Source organism: Rattus rattus, chromosome 2, assembly GCF_011064425.1.
Source record: "Rattus rattus isolate New Zealand chromosome 2, Rrattus_CSIRO_v1, whole genome shotgun sequence".
Lineage (NCBI taxonomy): Eukaryota > Metazoa > Chordata > Mammalia > Rodentia > Muridae > Rattus > Rattus rattus.
In genome coordinates this window covers 88,918,118-88,938,083 of record NC_046155.1, presented here as the reverse complement: position 1 = coordinate 88,938,083, position 19,966 = coordinate 88,918,118, and the positions used below count along the sequence as shown (strand labels likewise).

General features: G+C 47.7%; 1 protein-coding gene across 1 annotated transcript in view; it reads left to right on the top strand.

Annotated features, from left to right (window-relative positions):
* Parva (parvin alpha) overlaps window positions 1–19,966 on the top strand; it is a 155,415-nt gene that overhangs the window by 122,964 nt on the left and 12,485 nt on the right. The window contains exons 5-10 of the mRNA XM_032892879.1: window positions 915–1,055; window positions 9,101–9,216; window positions 13,781–13,839; window positions 16,135–16,154; window positions 17,372–17,433; window positions 17,922–17,990. Coding sequence (XP_032748770.1) covers window positions 915–1,055; window positions 9,101–9,216; window positions 13,781–13,839; window positions 16,135–16,154; window positions 17,372–17,433; window positions 17,922–17,990 — 467 coding nt within the window. The remainder of the gene's footprint in view (window positions 1–914; window positions 1,056–9,100; window positions 9,217–13,780; window positions 13,840–16,134; window positions 16,155–17,371; window positions 17,434–17,921; window positions 17,991–19,966) is intronic.

Sequence of the window (19,966 nt, the reverse complement as noted above, 5' to 3'; positions counted from 1 at the left end):
GGAGGAGCATTCAAAGGTGGTTGGTTAAATTCCCCACTTCTGTGGTCCTTGGAGGTCTACAGCACAGTCAAAAGGCTTCCACAGGACTCGTGCTCAATTAGACAAGGAGCAGCATCCCTCTTCTGGAAGGTCCTCAGGTATCCAAAGGTTTCACATCTGCAGATTCAACTGACACAACCTCAAGTCACTTGGGAAGCGTCTCCATCTGAGACTGTCTATACCCTACACGGGGTGGGCACGAGGAGAGCATGCCTGTGGAGAACTGTCTTAATGAAGCTAATTGGTATGGGAAAGCCCAGTGTGGGCATCACCAATCCCTAGGGGAGGGGGCTGAACTTTTTGAGTGGAGAAACGGAGCTGGGCAGAAGCAAGCAGAAGTGAGCATGTGTACATTCATCTCTCTGTGACACCATATGACTATCCCAGGCTTCCCCACAGTGATGGGATGTAGCCTAGAACTAGGAGCCAACATACATTTTCTCTACTGAGTTGCTTTTGTTGGGCTATTTTATCACAGCAGCAAAAGTGGAATTAGAATGGGCTATAAACTAAAATTTTTGAACAAAAATTACATCTATGCTGGAAATTTCCATACTTTCATTATCATGATTCTATAAGCAATATAAAATGACAGTATATAGTGGCCTTTATATTGTATGAGGCATTTGGCTAATACAGAGATGATTAAAGCGTACAAGAGGATTGCATAGGAGTGCAAACGCCCTGCTGGTTTTGATGGACACTCGAACATCCCCAGATTTGATAATGTGGGGTGGGATCCCGGAACAATCCTAGGCTCGACTGTAGAGCCTGTGGTAATTGTGTATTGCCCTGTGTGAACTTATGAAGGAATAGGCATGAGACAGTTTTTCTGTAACCCAAGATAACGGCCGCTCTTTCCCTTCCCACTCCAGAGAAACTGGAGAGTGAGAAGCTCAACGTGGCAGAGGTTACCCAGTCGGAGATCGCCCAGAAGCAAAAGCTACAGACTGTACTGGAGAAGATCAACGAGACCCTGAAGCTTCCTCCCAGGAGCATCAAGTGGAACGTAGACTGTGAGTTGGGAGAGGAGGACTATGAGATGACACCGGCCCCTGCCTACTGTGTCCCCACCATTCCTAAACTGTGACCTGGGGTGCAAATGCGTTCCTCTTTGAGAAACACCGTTCACAGCAAAGATAGCCTATCCTGCAAACCCTTGGAGGGACGGAAATAATAGAACGTCCAGGTCGGTGTCCCTTTGTCTGGAAGGCTTTCTGTGGCTGTAGGTCAGCTTGGTGAGGAGATGATGTATTCCTGGAGCCACTTCTGAGACCTACACAGCCTGCTGAGAGCAGTGCTGTCTCCAAATGCAGGAACTTGGGGAAGCTGAGGGTCACAGGTCCACAGAGCTGGGAGGCCAAGAGTGAGGCTTCCGTTCCGCCCACACCCTGTCACTTCTACCCTGATCCTCAGAAGGAGCAAAGATACCTCGGAGGTCCCAGGCACTAGAAAAGGGTTTGTTTTGATGTTTTATTTACTAGAGAGATAGAGAGAGACAGAGACAGAGGCAGAGACAGACAGACTGACAGACAGACGGACTGACTGACACATAGCAGGAAAGGGGGCATGTTCATGCCATGGTACAGATCATGGAGGTCAGGATACAACTTTATAGAGTCAGTTCTCTCCTTTCATGGATTTATTTGCTTGACTGCTTCTACTCGGCTTGAATTCTTCTCCACTTGTATAGCTCAGGACCCCTGCCTAGGGAATGGTGGCCCCCATACTGGGCGGAGTCTTGCAGCTATGAGGTCACTTACAGAGAAGGGGAATCTTTTCCTATCCTAGGTTTGACAACATAATGTTTAACTCTCCCAAGTGGGGGGAGGGGATCCTTTTAAGTCTTATAAATGGGGTGTGTGACCTCTGGCGCATTTATATTACATCGGTTAACTTAGGGACAGTCCACCACCAATACCCATAGGCCAATAAAGTGCAACCAGTCTCTTGCTGAGACTCCTTCCCAGGTGATTCTGCTTCTAGGTCGCGTCAAGTTGACAGCCATTCACCAGGCCTGACAACGAGCACTGTTACATACTGAACCGTCTTTCCACCCCTAGAACCTGCAGGAGTTTTTAAGTTTCCACCTTTTGCTGGTAGTGTAGCTCAAAGATTTCAGAAAAATACAGACCTTTTTTAAATTTTAAATTTATTTTTTAAGATTTTTATTTTATTGTATGAGTACACTGTAGCTGCCTTCAGACACACCAGAAGAGGGCATCAGATCTCATTACAGATGGTTGTGAGCCACCATATGGTTGCTGGGATTTGAACTCAGGACCTCAGGAAGAGCAGTCGGTGCTCTTAACCACTGAGCCATCTCTCCAGCCCCCTCTTTTTTATTATTTGTATATGCATTGGTGTTTTTCCTGATGCACAGCCCACAAAGGCTAAAAGGAGGTGTCAGATCCCCTAGGACTGGAGCTCACAAACAGTTTCCACTGTGTGGGCAGTGGAAATCAAACCTCAGTCTTCCGGAAGAACGACTAGTGCTCTGAACTCTGCACCATCTCCCCAGCCCCAAGAGCATTCGTCCTTCTGCTGCCTCAAGAGTGTGCCTTGGCATCTAATACAAACTCGAACTCAGATTCAACAGTAAGTCAGTAGGTCACATGACACCAGCAATGACAGCCAATCCCTAGTCAGGGAGTTTTCTGACTTTTCTCTTTGTAAAGAAACAAATGCAGATTTTTACAGGGCAAGCAAAATGGTTAGACACGGTTTGGATCTAAGTATTAGGGTGCCCGACCCTACCACAGTGACCTCATAGCTGCCAGGAGCTGTCTCCTGTCCTCGTTTCCGACATCAGACATTGGAGCCAAAACACCCAGTACCTTCTTCAGCATAATTAAACCATTGCTGGCATAGAACAGCGTGATAAGCTGGGAACAAGGCATTCTCTGCTTAGCCAAAGTCACCTGAGGGTTGAGGGCAGGACCTGGCTTTAGGCCCCAGAAGCTGCCCTGCTAAGGAGCCCTATTTCCCGGTGCCCCTGGGAAATAGTGTTCAAAAAAAAGGACACATGAGGCTGGGCTAATGACTTACTGGGTAAAGTGTTCACCTCACAAGCCTTGGATTGAGCCCCAGCACCCATATTTAAAAAAAAAAAATTAAAAGCTCAGAGTAGTGCCACTTACCTGTAATTTCAGCGCTGATAAGGCAGAGACAGGAGAGCTCCAGAGTTCTCTGACCAACCCTGGCTGAGTCACTGAACTCCAGGTTCAGTGAGAGCGGATGGAGCTTTGAGGAAGACACTTGACCACCTGATATTGACCTCTGGCCTCACACATATACACCACATACGCATGCGCGTGCACGCGCGTGCGCACACACACACACACACACACACACACACACACACATGCTTTGCAAGCCGGTTGCTAATATCAGATGGGTTTAGTTGGATATCTCTGTTTACTTCTTGTGAATTACTCTCCCTGGCTAGCTCTCCATAATGGAGATGGATTCGTGGGTCAGAAGGGATAATTATTCTCTTGGCTGCTCCCTGTGATGCCTCGGGGTATCAAGAAGAGCTGAAGCTTGTTTACAAGAAGAAGCAGTGTGTTCTAGAAGGAACAGAGCAAGCACAACTCACAGGGGGGAAGTTCTCTCCTTTCTCTCTAATCAGGCCTGGCTGTGCATTTGGGGACACGGTGTCGCCTTTATGCTCAGGACGAGGGTGACAGGGACAAGCTGCTGAGTTACCAAGCACTTCAGAGATTTCTTTCTTTTCTGTTCACAAACCGTATTTTTTTTTATTATTGAAAATTTAGAAAACGCCAGTGTATAAGAGCACATGTAAATATTAATGTCCATTTTGATCCTTGCAACACCACCCACCCAGCTCAGGTTATCCTTTTCATTACCCCTGTCTCCCAGATGGGAAAATCAAGGCACAGAGAAGGTTTGACTCTGGAAGTCATACCAGGGTCAGAGATTGTAGCGTCTTCGCTATCACTGCCCCAGAACAAGGAAGGGTGACTGGTACACTTGATGTCCCCAGAAGGAGCACTGCTGTCCTGCTTACAGAGTGACGAACAGTGGAGCCAGGAATCTGTTTCCGAGAGCCGGCTGCAGAGCCAGGCTGTGTACTGAGCCTGTGTATGAGGGCTCCATACGCTGCCTACCTAGAGATGGGCCCTGAAAGTGTTGGAGTATTACTGCAAGGTGTGTGTGTGTCCTTCTGTCTGTGTGTCGGTGTGTGTGGTAAAGAGCGTCTAGAACATGCTTTTTATCTGCTCACATATGAATACACAGGGAATGCCTGCACTGTGGGTAGCTGCAGACGTTGCGTGGACACAGACACACGAGTGGAATAGCGTTTCCATCTTTTTCATTATTTTAAGTTAGCACACAAAGAATGGAGGTATGATGCTGTGCCCTTCATACCTGTGTGTCACTTACTTTGCTCTAACTCCTCCTCTCCCACCTTCCTGCCCCTTTCTTGCTCAACTCCTTCCTGACTCCAGATAGAACCTCATTCTGTTTTCATATCACATGTGTCCCATTCCCTCCTTTTTCCCCTGTCCTTTAAGATCGCATCCTCCTCCCCACCTCACATGCATGCATGCGCACACACGTGCATACACACACACACACACACACACACACACGCACACACACACACACACACACACACACACACACACACACAGAGCCATCGCTTATTCCACTTGTTGATCTCCAGTTGTCTTCATTTGCCTGCAAACGTCATAGCTTCATTTTTCTCTAGAGCCAAATTACACTGTACCACTGTATACTTACACTGTGTCTATTCATCTGCTGATGGACATCAAGGCCAGTTCCCACTTCCTGAGTACTGTGAGTAGCACAGCTGTAAACATGGATGTCGAGTGTCTTCATGGCCTGTCGACATATTCTCTGGGATACACCCAGGAGTGATCTAGCTGCCACATATGGTAGTTCTGGCTTTGGTTTTTTGAGGAACCACCATGCTTATTCCTATAGTGGCCTTACCAGTGTACACTCCCACCAGTGTGAATGAGGCTTCCTCATTCCCCGTAGCCTCACTGGGATTCATTGTTCTCCTGGTGGTAGTCATTCTAACTGGATAGAATCTTACAATGCTTCTAATTTGTGTTACCCTCATAGTTAAGGGAGTTGAACACCTTTCCATTCATATGTGTGTGTGTGTATATATATATTATATGTGTGTGTGTATGTGTGTGTGTATTCCATTTGTATTTCTCTTGAATACAAATTTACCCATCAATTGATCGGATGGTTTAGCAGGTAGAGCGGTGGTTGTCTATTCAGTGTATTTACCCATTCACTGATTGGATGGTTTGGAGGGTAGGATGATGTTTAATATTTTAAGATTCTTTATAGATGCTACTCCATCTTATGGCATAGGAGCTAACAAGGTTTTCTCCCATTCTGTAGCCCATTTCCTCACGCTGATAGATTATTTCCTCTGCTCTGCAGACATTTTATTAATTTCCCACAGTCCCATATTTTAGTTCATGGGGTCATTTCCTAAGCCATTTGGGTTCTTTGTGGGAAGTCTTCATGTATGCCTGCATAGAAGTCTTTTACTTGGGTTTTCTTCTAGCAGCTTCAACTTCTCAGGTCCCACCTTAAGATCTTCCACCGTTTTGGACTGATTGTTACTCAAAGTGAGAGATACAGGTCTAGTTTCATTCTTTTACAAGGGATTGGTGATTTGCCTTTCCCAGCCCCTTCGTTAAAGAGGCATTTTTTTCCTCCAGTATATGCTTTTTACATCCCTGTTGAAAACCAGGTGACTGTAGTCATGTGGGTTTATGTCCTAGTGTTGTACGCTCTACTATTGGTCTGCAGATTTCTTTTTACGTCCCTGCTATTGATGCCTTTCCTAGCCTAACAACACATTTATCACACACAATGACCACCACGCCTGTTCCCTTAAGGTGTAACAACAAAATTAACATGAAGGGCTTGAGAGATGGTTCTGGCAGTTAAGAGCTGCTCCTTTAGAGAACCAGGTTCAGTTCTCAGCACCCACATGACATCTCATAACCGTCTGTAACCCCAGCAACAGGAAATCTGACACCCTCCTGTGGTCTCTAGGCACATACATTGTGCACAGACAGACAGGCAAAGCATCCACATACATGGAGTAAATAAATCTAATTTTTAAACTACCATGAATATTGTTTTTCATAATTAAATAGAATATGCATTATTGGTGTAGATATCAGAGTCTCCGTGCTCAGGTTTTTCTCTATTATTGAGTTCTCTTCCTTTAACTTAAAGGTGGCCCTTCAGACCCCCACTTCACCATCGCTGCATTGCCAGCCTCATTGTTCTCATGCCCTGGGGCCATCATTAAAGACAGCAACACAGTCAGGGTACTACTGAGCCTGCCCAACACTTGATGTGCACCAGGTGACTAGCACAGGAGTTGCATCCATGGTGTGGAGACACTGGACAAGGAAGTTCGTGTCTTCGTCAAGACAGAATGACAGAGCTCAGGATTTCATCTCAGAACCGGAAACAGTTTTATATTCCTTTTCAAGTGCTGATCACGAGTACACGCTTGTACACGTGTGTATGTGTATAGACACCTGCATGTACGTGCGTCCAGGTGTGCCTGGCTTATGGTCTTGTCTTGTGTCTGTGGCGTTTCCCTTTAATTAATTCATGTTAATACTTAGCTGACATTGTCTTGAAAGACTGTGGTTGATGCATGTGCTTGGTCCAGGCTCAGGATTAGAAGGAGAAACACAGACGCAGCTGGAAGAAAAGAAACAAATGGATGGGCCACAGTTGAGACTTAAGGGCCTTCATTTTCCTATCTTCCTTTTTTTATGATTTCTGCTATCGGCTTTTATACTATAGGGTTTCTCTGCTTAGGAGGGAGAGAGGGGACAGGGGTAAAAATAAAAAATAGCCTCAGGGGCCAGTGAAATGGCTCAACAGGTAAAGGTTTCTGCCACCAAACTTAACAACCAAGGTTCAATCCCCAGAATCTACCACGAGGTAAAAGGCCATATTCAACTGGAAAAGTTTTCCTGATCTCCGTGTGCATGCCATGCACCGCCCCCCCCCATACAATTAATCAAGGAAAAAATTGAAATGAGTTTGTTTGTTTGTTTGTTTGTTTGTTTTTAAAAAAATGTTTCAGGAGCCTAAGATAGTAGTGTCAAGGCCAGGTTGGACTATGTAGAATGTTCTGGACCCACCAGAACTACATGGTAAGAACTGCATGGTTTTGTTGTCTCTCGGCAGCAAAAGCAAGCTTGGAGGTCCCAGACCTAAGCCACGCTCCTCCTAGGTGTGACTGTTTCCCAGGGTATTTGCTTTTGCTGCTGATGCGTGACACAGAGGCTAGCATCCTTGTCCACATTCTCTGTGTGTCTACATGGCATTATCTCTCTTGAAAAAGATTCCCCGGAGGACACAGCACTTGTTGAAAACATCTGACATCTGTCTGATACCTCGGATGTCACTTACCAAAATGATATACAGGAACGCCAGGCAACAAGGACTTGGCTGACCTGAATGTTTCCAACATTGAGTTTGTCACTGAAAGCAAGAGGGGCTTCAAGTGTGCTTACAGCTTCCAGGATCAAGTCTGGGGAGGACAGAACAACCATGACTGGAAGAGCAAACCCTGGTTTGGCTCTATCTTCACAACAGTGCCTTGTCAGTGGCCCAGTCCCAACCACAAGCCATTTTGAAGGCTGTCACTGAAGGTCAGAGTCAGTGCACAGTGCTTTCCAGACCTGAATCTTCTGGAAAGCCAGGTGTGCTGCCTGGGGTCATGTTGACCCACCACTGGCCATGAGGAGACACTGCCTGTGGAAGAGCCCTGATGAGGGACAGCGCTAATGATGTCAAGGGACAGTCTGAATCATTTCCTTTCGTGGTGGCTTCTCAAAACTTCTAAAGCAGACTTTGACCCAGGGAAGACAAATGACACCCTGGCAGCCCTATGTGGTTGACAGACACGTGGTACTCTGGATTTCCCCTTATATGTCCCTGTAATGAAGAGCTATGCAGCTAGTAGGACCGACCAGGCAGCCAAAGAACCTGAAGAGTGTGCCCTGTTATGAAACAGGAAGAGGAGAGGGATTGGCATGCCCTGATTGCCTCCGTGCCAGGGACTTTCTCATAAGTTATAATAAAAAATTCCAGTCATTCCTGGCCACCTGCAGTGTCCTGGGGACTCTGCCTTTGTTAATATTGGAAGTCTTAACACTGTATATGCCCACCGTCATTCAAGATGGTAAAGGCTCAGTGGTCAGAGGAGCCCCTGCCCAAGGCCATAACCATTAAACAGGTAACAAAGTCATGTTCAAGTTCAAGTCTACCTGACTGTGGGTCAGTGTGTAGCCCATCTCCTGAGAAACTACAACCAGAAGGGCCTGGCCTTCAGCAGCATAAATGGTTTAGTATGGACACAGGGTGTGGCAACTGTGGGAGGGTTTGCTTGGGAACATAGCCTATACCCGCCTTATAAGGCGTGGACAGCCAAACTTTTGGGGTGGTTCTCTTGGTTCTTCAGAGAAGTTGACTCTGGACAGAGGAAGAGACTCAGAGCTTCTGACTTGGTATCTCTTGATTAAAGAAAGGCTTGTGAACAGCCTTTGACATGGGATGTGGTGACAATCCAGTGTTCTGTTCCCTGTCAGGTAGGAGGGAAAGAGTGCAGATGAGAACAGGGGCTTGGGTAGAGAAAGCTCTCTCTCTCTCTCTCTCTCTCTCTCTCTCTCTCTCTCTCCTCTCCTCCCTCCCTCCCTCCTCCCTCCCTCCCTCCCTCCCTCCCTCCCCCTCCCCTCCCTCCCTCTCTCACCTGCTCCTGGGAAACCTCAAATGGAGTAGAGATGCTGTGTTGAAATCAACCAATCATAGCACCCAAGAAGGAAGCTATGAAGCATGGCCATAAGTTGAGAGGGTTGGGGTAGAGGGAGCAGGTGGTGCTTGAGGGATTCTCCGATGCTTAGGGTGCAACAAGGAGGCACTGAGGAGGGTACTGCTGTAATCTCAATAGATACCTCAATATTCTGCCCTGCCTAGAGTCTGGAGACTCTCATTCTCTGATCTTGCATTTCAGCTGTGCATGCCAAGAACCTGGTTGCCATCCTCCACCTGCTGGTTGCCCTGTCTCAGTATTTCCGGGCACCAATCCGACTCCCAGACCATGTTTCCATCCAAGTGGTTGTGGTCCAGGTAAGATGCATGCTATATACATGTAAGTCATGGAGGCTGAGTTCAGCAAGAACCAAAGCATGTTGGGTAGATGCTTACGAGGACAGCTGGGTGAAGGCTAAGTGAACTTGATTGTGCTATGTGTTGGGAGGCATCCAGCACCTGCTGCCTTACTCTCAGTAAGTGTGAAAAGAATGAAAGGGTGTGTGCTTGTGTGTAGTGTATCTCTATGTAGTGTGTGTCTGGACCTGCTGGAAGAGTCTCTGTGCAACATATAGTTGAAAGTTTATAGTGTATATGTCCGTGAGGTATGTAGAGTTGAGCATGAAGAAAGATGTTTGTATGTGCCATGCACACTCTCGGCAAGCCTTGGAAAATCATGGTTCTAGTCAAGTGCCATACAAGCATTGTGTGTGAAGGAATGCATACTCTAGAATGTGTGTGTGTGTGTGTGTGTGTGTGTGTGTGTGTGTGTGTAGTGTGAGTGGAGTGTGTGTGAAGTGTGTGTTCAATTGGGTGTGTGCATGTGAGATAGTTAAGTGTTCAACCATTATGTGTGTGCATGTGAAGAGTGTGTTCAAGCATGTGTGTGTGTTTGTGTATGTATCAGTGAGTGAGAATATGTGTGTGTGTTTAATTGTGTGTGTGAGGAAATGTGTACATGTGAAAGGGAGTGTGTGTAAGGGAATATATGTGTTCAAGCATGTGAAGGTGGGTAAAAGTATGTGTGTATGTATGTGTATAAGTTCATATATGCCGTGTGTTCAAGGGTGTGCATGTGTGCATGCATGTTTGTGCCCTTTGCTGCTGCTTCTCAGTCCCCCAGCAAAGCCCAACTAGGACCTCAAGTGCGGACTGTTGGTTGGAGCCTTCATTCACATATGGCCACATAATTTCCACAGTGAGAGTGGGATCTCTCTCCCCATGGCTAGCTTTCTCTGCTTCTGACCCAGTTAAATACTCAAATGCACTTTTAAAGAAAAAGTGCCCACTTAAACAAAAGGTCATCGTCTGCTTGCCTGTCTCTGGTGTTCTTTGCTTTCCATATAAACATGCACCAAAAGGGTGTGCTCTGGGTGCACACAAGCCCCCCTAGGCATCCAGACTTCTTCAGCAGACAACGGGAGGCAGCTCCACCCTCAGCGAGAGAAAGCCTTTGGTCTGGTTAACTGTGCCAGATCAGGTCAGGCCTGTTTACAGGACAAAAGGGCTTTGAGCTGAGCTTTCGGGTCAGATAGTAACTGGAGGGGAGCATTCAACAATGGTTCTCCCAAGCAACAGGTCACTCCTGCCCTAATGAGAAAGCCCTTCTTCCACACCGACCGGCACTCATCTCTGCAAAGCAGCATCCAGCTGTAATAGGAATAGGGTGCGTTGGTGCTGCCTTCGAGGAGACGAGATGACACAGACAGGGCAGAGGGCTGTCCTTGACAGGGCTGAGCTGTGCTGTTCAGACCCTTAAGTGTGGCTGACAGACAGGTACTCAGAGTCCTTGCCATTGAGCTCTGCCTTTATTGTACTTTGTACCCAACATTTTGTGGCCAGCCCAGAGCGTCTTCTTAAGGAGCCCAGACCATCTCTGTTTTGTTATCCCTATCAGCCAATCACACACAAGTTCATCTTATGTTTTGAGACGCTGCCACGGGGAAGAGAGGGATGGATGATGGATGGTGGGGCATAGGGGATTCCGAGGCCAGTTAAACTGCTCTGGGAGACACAGCCCAACGCTGTAAAAGGCACAATGCCAAGAGCACACCGCAGTAGTAACTGTGGCCTCTCAAGGGTGACTGACGACTTGGTGACGTCAGCTCAGTTGTGAACAGGGCATCCCTCTGCTGAGGGTGCAGACTGTAGATGAGACCGTATCTAGGTGTAGAAAACAAGGAAGATTTCTAGTCCTTCTTCTTAGATTGCACTAAACCTAAAGCATTCTAGCAAAGGTTAAAAAACAAACAAACAAATCACCCAAGGTCTGCAGTCGATGCAGGAGCACTTGGATGAGCAGCTAGCACAGGCACTAGGAGCCTGAATTATTTCACAACCGTATATGCGGTCATACAGTCCAGGCGTGGCTCCTCCACTGCTGGTAGAGATATTATTGCTGGGTGAGCCGGCCTTTCACGTCTTCTATGACTACTTCCTCCTGTGACTTACCATGCCTTCCAGTGCTTTGTCAGTTTATTGAATATTTTAGTTGTCTTTCTGACCAGGTAAGACAAAGAGCTCTCCAATAGAAATGACAAAACTTACCTGTTGCTTTACTAGAGACAAAGCAGAAAAAAAAAAAAAAGATTTGAGCGACAGAGCTGGTGGGAGACTGCTATTTTGAAATAGTGGTCCCTGCAAGCTCACATCTCAGCCCTTATTTTGAGCTCAATTATCAGCCATCAAGAGCAGTTTGGGGTTTAATTTCTGCTGCAGGGACTTTTGTTAGGGTGAGGGCATGGGAAAAGTGCCGTGTACATGTGCATGTGTGTGTTAGGGGTTAGAGTGTGATTAGCTTTATCAAGAGAACAGGCTCAAAATCAGGATTCAGAACTGACAGAAAATACCTGGTGCAGAAGTGCACAACCGAGGAGGCCAAGGCAGGAGGATTGCTGTGAGTTTGAGACGAATCTAGACTAAATTCCAGGTCAGCCTGGGCTACATAGTGGTTTAAAATGAAAGCAAACCTAGAGAAAGTGAGACCCTAAGCTGAGGAGCCATCGCCCCAGGCAGAAGCAGAGATAGGCGCTCTGAGGGCTACCAGTGAGGGCTCCATGACACCCACCACCTTCCCACTTACAGAAAAGCGTCTTATGGTGTATGAACTGGAAAGTCAGAGTTTCTGTCTGACCATGGCCTCCCAGGACAAGAATTTGACAAGCCTCATATTTCAAAACTGAATTTTGAACAAATCTTTATTTCTCCTCCCCACAACCCGTCCCTTTCCACATCCATTTCCTGTCACTTCCTCTTCCACCTGTATCTTCCCTTCCTCCTCTAATCCAGAGACTCTTATCCAGTCTGTCAGGACGATAGCGTCTGTGGCTGTTGTTTCTGGAAGTTTGGGACGGAGGCTCCAGAAGTCATGGTTCAGCTGGTCCTCCTGAACTGAGGTCCCTTCCTTATTTGATGGGCAGGGAGTTGTTCTGAGGCAAGGTTTCAATATATAATCCAGGCTGGACCCAAACACTCAGTCCCCCTGCCTTAGCCTCCAATGTGCTGGGATTAAATGTGTGCTCAGGGCCCCCCTCTTAACATTCGCTTTGGCTTTGGGACAGTGGTTTTGCTCTGATGGCTTTATATGACACCCAGACTGTCCTGCAGGGGTCTGATGCTGGCTTAGAGGAACCTAGTAGTAAGCCCTTGTGGCATCCATCAGAAGGCCCTAGGAAACCCTTGTGCTTCTTTATTGGTTCCATGTTCAACTCTCCAGCCACCCTCCCCAGGGGAGCTAAGCTAATAATGGCAGCCACTTCCCCCTAAAATGACCTCTTGCCCAGGTCCAGCCTTCTTCAGAGTTTCCTGTCCTTGAAAAGTACCTCTGATCATCTAGCTGGAAGTTCACATAGTAGTGAGGACCAACCTGGACTACATGAGCCTCTGCCTTTGAAAAGAACATAGGAAGAGAAGAAGGAGAGGGAGGAAGAGGAGGAGGGGGAAGAGAAGGAAGAGAGAGAGGGAGAGGGGGAGATGGGAGAGGGGAGAGAGAGAGAGAGAGAGAGAGAGAGAGAGAGAGAGAGAGAGAGAGAGAGAGAGAGAGAGAGAGAGAGATGTGGCCCCTGCACGCATGACTCCCATGACAGCATTTCAGCTTGACTGAGACTTGGGGCCTCATGAGGCTCCAACCTTCACTGAGGAGCTCCTGACTGATGAGAGAGCTCCTGATGGCAGCTGAGAGAAGGGAAGTCCTTTCTCTTTGAGGGGGTCCATGACCTCTGGTAGATTACCCATGTTCCCATGGATAGCCTCACAGGCATGTGCACACATGGGGGCTCAGTGGGATTTACGTAGACATGAAGGTTGGGGTGGGAAGAATTGAGAGGGTCCAAGGATGGTGGGGAAGAGTAGATAGGCTCGTGATACGTTGTATACATGTTGAAATTATCAAAGAATAAATTTAAAATATTCAGAGAACTGAAAGAGTTCCATGGTTACTGGGTAAAAAACAAACCAAAATAAAAGTCCTCCATGCCTCCGGATTCTCCAGGCTGCCTTGCACACCTCTGTCCAGCGGCTGCTGCTGTAGTGGCTGCCCCAGGGGCCCCAGCTGGAGGCAAACACATCCATCCTTCATTTCCATTCAGTTTGCTGGGCCTCACTGCCCTAGGCAAACAGCTGACTTCCGACAACTCTTCAATAAATAAAGGCCGGCTTCACCCTCCAGGAATCAGCCTACTTGTTTGGACTAAGCACCCATTGCACTCCACCATGATGGCTCATGCAGCCAGGTGCCCCCAAATCACTGCACTTCCCCATCTCGAATTTTTCTCACCTTGTGACGCCCTTATGAAGCGCCAATAACCTTCTCCCTGTCCAGAATACCAACCAATGTGTCTGTGTTGCTAAAACCTGTTTTGTTCTCCTCTCTTCTCCATTTTAGAAACGGGAAGGGATCCTCCAGTCTCGGCAAATCCAAGAGGAAATAACTGGTAACACAGAGTATGTCAACACCATTGTTGCCAGCGAGTCTGTAATGGAACACAGATGTTTCTCTGAAACTCGCCCATTTGTTGATATTTAGCTTTCATTTATTGGGATTGCAGGAGGGATTAAGCTGCAGCCGATGATTATAGCTTAGCCTTTTCCGTGCATTCAAAAACATGCCTCTTGCTGCTTAAGGTACAGCCTTGGTGGGGAAACAGGGAGAGAGGAATTAGCCATGATTGAAAATTTCTAATTTTCTGGCACTCCAGGAAAAAAGCAATCTCCCCCTCCCCGCCCAAACCTAACCAGCATGAAATCATCGTGTGGTAGACATGAGGCCAATCTGAATTGTTAATCTTCAAAAGGATGACTTTTCCCCCCTTCCTTCTTAAATCTGACTTATTTGGTCACGTGCCATGACCCGGAAAGCCCTCTCTACTTCACAGATGTCTTTTGAGTTTTGGGTTTGGTTTGGTTTGGTTTATCCTATTTGTTTTTTTAGAATTTTAAAGATGAGAAAATAGAAAAAGAATTTTAAAGATGAGAAAATAGAAAATGGGAGATGGTCCCATTGACAAAGCACTTGCCACACAAACATGCCTGAGGACCTGAGTTCAGATCCCCAGCATCCAAGGTAAAGGCCAGACTGAGCTGTGTGCACTGTTATCCCACCACTGGGGAGACAGGGACAAGAGCCTCCGGGGACTCACAGGCCAACCAGCCCAGCTAAATCAGCAAGCTCCAGGCACAATGAGAGACCCTGTCTCAAAACCAAAGCGCAACACACTGGATATGGGCCTCTGGTCTCCACTCGTGCGCTTTCCAACCAAGAGCAACGTGAGTCAGATCTGTGGCTATGGTAACCACAGTGATTTCAAAAAGGCCTGGGAGTGGGTAGAGGTAGAGAATAGCTCCTTCCCACTATGCCTGTTGTATGACTTGTGGAGACTCCATCATGAAGCTGTCCCATCCTAGTCACATGACTTTGAGGGTTAAGTGGCAAAGCCATCTCAGGTCCAGCTTCACTGTCCTACCTGGATCTCCCATCCCATGATGCTTTGTACCCACTGTCTCATCTGGAAAAGAGAACAGACGGAACAAGGGAGTGTCCTGGGAGAAACTGCTGGACTTGGGGCATGGGGACACTTACGATTCTAAAAGAGTCTTTTCAGCTGTGCATTAGGTCCCCATTTCTCCGCCACAGAAACGTGGGTGAAGTCCTCATAATGACAGCCCAGCACAGTTTGTGCGGCTCTTCTCTGTATTCTGGTGCAGCAGGGGTGTTCCCCACCCCAGGGCAATGAAAGAAATGGAAGGCTAGTCCATCTAGCTGGCTTCTACAGCTTCACCATTCTGTATCAGAAAACCACACACAAATGGCCATTTAGTGGGTGTTAGGTGTGCAAGTGAACTAAGCATCTTCTAAAATTTGTAAAAAGCCAGAAATGGACTAAGATGAGGCCAGCAAGATGGCTCGGCAGGCAAGGTACTCGGTCCCAAGCCCAAGTTCATTCCCCCAGGATCCACATGGTAGACGGGAAGAACCAGTTCCTGCAGGTTGTCTCTGGCTTACACACATACAAACTGCAATATTTGTTTTAATATTTAGGAAATTCACAGTGCACTAGAAATTATAATAAAATGTAAATGCTCAGAGCACCCATTATTTTCATTTTAGAAATTAAAAGATCCAGAGACCAGAGAGGTTCAGGAGCTTGCCTGAAGTCACACAGTATCTAAATGGGTGTGTCCTGTGACCTGACTCTGGTGCCTATGCTCTTAGAACATGACCGTTTCTTTGCCGATGAGTGAAGTTCCGGTTCCTGTCCGATCCAGGAGACACTATCCTGGAGCAGTGACAAGTGTCATTTGGGGGCATCACAGGATGACCAGGAACAAGACAAAGCTGACCTGCAGTCAGTCAGCCACAGAACCTGGACAGTGAAACTTCTCAAAGGTTGCTCAGATCTCCTGACTAGACGTCTTAAGCCCCTACTCTAGTGTTCTCTGAAATACAGAGAAGAATGAGCGCTTAGGCATTGCTGTGGTAGGTTTTTGCATTAACACCAGTAATCTTCCTGAACATGGCATAAGAGTCTGGAGAGTAATGGGAGACAACATGGGACCGACTGCCAGATTGGCAGCAACTAGAGAAGGCGCAGCCCTCCCAGGAAAGGGTGCCATCCCAAGGCCAGCCACGTGTTCTCTAGGAGACGTGTGTTTGGTTTTGGAGACGATGTCTCAAGTAGCCCAGGCTGATCCCAAACCTAAACCTACCATATAAGTGAATTCTTTCTCCTTTTCTTCCAGGGCCCTTTCCGGAAGGCATGGTGAGTCCTTGTGAGCTTCTCTGACTTCTGCGGCCTTGGTGAAGCTAGTTGGTTCTGTTGTCTAATATGTGTCTGTCCCAACTAGGGACAGACTGGCTAGGTGAGGAGGGGCAGCTTAGTGACATGAAGAACACTCACTCATCACATCAGCACAGATCTGTCCCCTGCAGGGCACTTACCTGTGCCTGGCATGGGAGTTTCAGAAGAGATGTTTGAGCACATTAGGAGACAGCCTCCTGCTTTCTCCCTCTCAGTCCCATCTCCCAGAACTTGTTTGTAGAGTCTTCCAGGTGCAAAGATCTCCCCCCCCTCTGTCTCACACACACATACACACACACACACACACACACATGCATATGCATAAACTGAGACAGACAGACAGACACATACACACACACATGCACACACATGCATATGCATAAACTGAGACAGACAGACAGACACATACACACACACACACACACACACACACACACACACACACACACACACACACACCTTCCTAGCAGTCTTAGTTTTGCCCATCAGTGTCCAAATGGAAAAGGACTGCCTTTGGGTCACAGACCCTGCCCAAGCCAGCTTGCTTCTGGAAACATTCCCCACCCCTGCCTTCATGCAGGTCACCCCTAAGTCTGGGAATATGGCACCACATCAAGAAAATCCCCTGCCAGGAATATGGCTTGGCTATGTTCTGTCAACCTCATACTTGCTTACCTCATGAAATATTTTTATTCTACTAAAAACTGCACTGGGAGAACAATGTTGACTTTCATACCTACCATGACTTTCATAAGTATCATGCACCTGAGAAGAGCTTATCTTTCAGATAATGTTTTGTAGAAGGGGAAACTGAGGCATAGAGGGGTTGACAGACTTGGAACCCCCAGAGAGAGACTCTTGTTCTATCCTGGAAGGCACTGGACTCTTGCCCCCTCCCCTCTGCCCCTACCAGGATAACTGTCTTGAGAATTAGCCAAAACGTTTGGTATTTGGATGACTAATGACCAGAGATGTCAGAAACACTCTAGAACTATGCCTACATTGGGATATGGTGGAATGAAAGTGAGGAGAAAGGACCAAGCCCAGGTCAGACTGCTTAGAAATATGTCACCTGATAGCCACGCAGACATGGGCCCTGGTAAGAATCAGCCAGAGAGCCCCATGGTAGCTACACGGGGACTACATGCTTTACTGCATGCTGTGTGTTTCTATTTCAGAACGCGATGCCTTTGACACGCTGTTTGATCATGCACCAGACAAACTCAATGTGGTGAAGAAGGTAGGTCTATGCTGTCTGGGGGCAGCAGGGACCTGCAGTGCGTGAGGAAATCCCAGCTTGCGTGTAGGGTGTCCTGGACATCTTTTCCCTCTCTTTGTCACTGGTTAGTCATCCAGGACCCATCTTCTCACAGTGGGATGCCTACCCTATCCTCCTGCTCACACTGACTCTAGCTTTCTCTGCCCCTCACACAGAACCCTTCCTCTCCCTGGGCACAGGAGGTGATACCAAACAGGATCAACAAGAGGGGCCCAGGGGGTCATTTTGTCTCTTGCCCTCTTCTTCATTCCCCTTCTGCCCCCACTGACCCCAAATCATACACTCCACCTGTCATCCTGTCTCTCAGGGTTTCCTTGTCCCTTTCAGCCAAAACCCTGTATATCACGTGGGCTGCCTAACCAAGAGGCCATGCCTCTCCCTGTGGCCCCAGAGCACTTTCACGTGTGGAGATCTCTACCTTAGTACTTTTGCATTTCTCTTTCTTTCAGACTCTCATCACATTCGTGAACAAGCACCTGAATAAACTGAACTTGGAGGTCACAGAACTGGAGACACAGGTGGGTGACAGTTCCAGGGACCCAAAGTTTTCCAGGCGGAGGGATGAGATGTGAGATGTATTCTTCTCAGAGAGATGAGCCGGATGGGGATCCCTCACCCTGCCCCGTGCCACCACCACTAGCAGCTGATTTTAGAAACATTTCAGGAAACTACTCTGTATGTGACACACAACACATGGCCAAGCTCTCTCTCTCTCTCCACCTCTGAACGAGTACAGTCTTAGATCACCACTGTGCACTGATTGGATGCAGGCAGTCTTAGCACTGGTACCTTACACTCGTCTGTTTAGAGGGGTTCATGAAGTGATATTGGCTGATTTGGAGCAATGGGTTTGTGTCATGGGTAGAGGACAGTCACCGCCCTCTGTCGCCTGCCCTGTGTTTAAATGTCTGTTCCATCCTCTCAGCCCCTCTTTAACACTCATACGTTCTTGGAAGGACATCAGTGGGGTTTGGTTGTCGCCTCGTTTTTTGATAATTTCATCCATGCATATACTATATTTAGAGCATATCTACCCCAACTCCCTCATCCCAGATCTTCCCAGACACCCCTACCCTTCTCCCAACGTTATGTCCTCTTCTTTTTCTTTTCTTAATAAATAACCTACTGAGTCCAGTTAGAACTGGCCCTGTGCACATGAGTGTAGGACCATGCACTGGACCAGAGGCACATCTCAGAAGAAAGCCAACTGTTCTCCCTCCAGCAGCCATCAGCTGCTCCTCAGCTAGTGTTAGAGCATCGTAAGCCCCTCCTCCCTTTAGGCTGGCATTGGTGATTTTGAAAAGTAGCAATCAAATGATAGGCATGCCGTCCGGACTGCTCATTGTCCACGCCAGCACTCCTTAGGAGACACTGTTACTGGCGTTTGTCTAACTAGCCCCACTACAGTGGTAAAAGAGACTACCAAGGCAGTATCTGACTCTAGGTAGAATCTGCTACAGCCATTTGTACCTTAGTACTTAATAACTAAGCTATAATTTGTACACCCCAACTCCCTCATCCTCTCTCATTCTGAGTAAACTACAGCTGCCTGACTTGCACCCAAGTGTGAGCACCTCCTGTCGTCTATAGAGCTCTCTTCCCGTATGTCCGAACTCTGGGGCGATCTGAAACATTGCTAGAAAAGCAGCTAGAACGATCTCTGGAACTTCCCCGTGACCCAGAGCCAGGGCTGCTGTGTGAGAGGAGACTGCTTGGCACCCTGGCATCTGTCCACAGGTTCGACCACTCCAGCCACAGCCAGACCCAGGCTTGCTGCTTGCCTCACTGCAGAGGGCTCTGATCTCCACAGAGACTCTAAGCTCTCCTCTCCAGGACCCACGCAGGTGGAATGGGATGCCAGGCACAGGCCGCCCCTGCTTGAGGTGGCCCAGAAGAGTATGGAGGACTACCCTAATTCCAGCTGGGCTTGAGGCCACTTTGTCTTCTAGGAAGTTGAATGAAGAGGCTCCAGACCCAGACGCTAGTTCATTTCATTCTCCTAGTAGGGCAGCAGCAGGAAGTGTGATTTGCAACTTCTAGCATCTGTGGTCGACAGACATGCGGTGGTCCAGCATCCTCTAAGGAGTGCTAGGATATCAGATAAGCACCTTTGGACACTGAGTCCTTCCAAAATCCACTCACTCCAGACCATCACTGCCCTGATCACCCTGGACATGCAGCTTGTCTCCTTTGGAAAAAGCACTCTGCTCTTAGCCCGAGAGACTGGTCCTTGGGCTCAGGTCCCCAACCCCAGTCCAGACCTCAAGGCCCTTTCTGTGGTCCTTAAGAGAGTTCTGTTTGGTCAGCAAGAATTTCTGTTGCATTGTTGTTTTCCAGATAGCAAAGGCTAGTGCTTAGTAAGTGCTACCTCCATACCAAACAGGTCCTCAAGTGCTTTATATATGTTATATATAGTCCTCGTGCTAGCCCTGTGGAACACGCATGACTCCTCTGCACCCCCACTTTACAGATGAGAAAAAGACAGTGAAGTCCC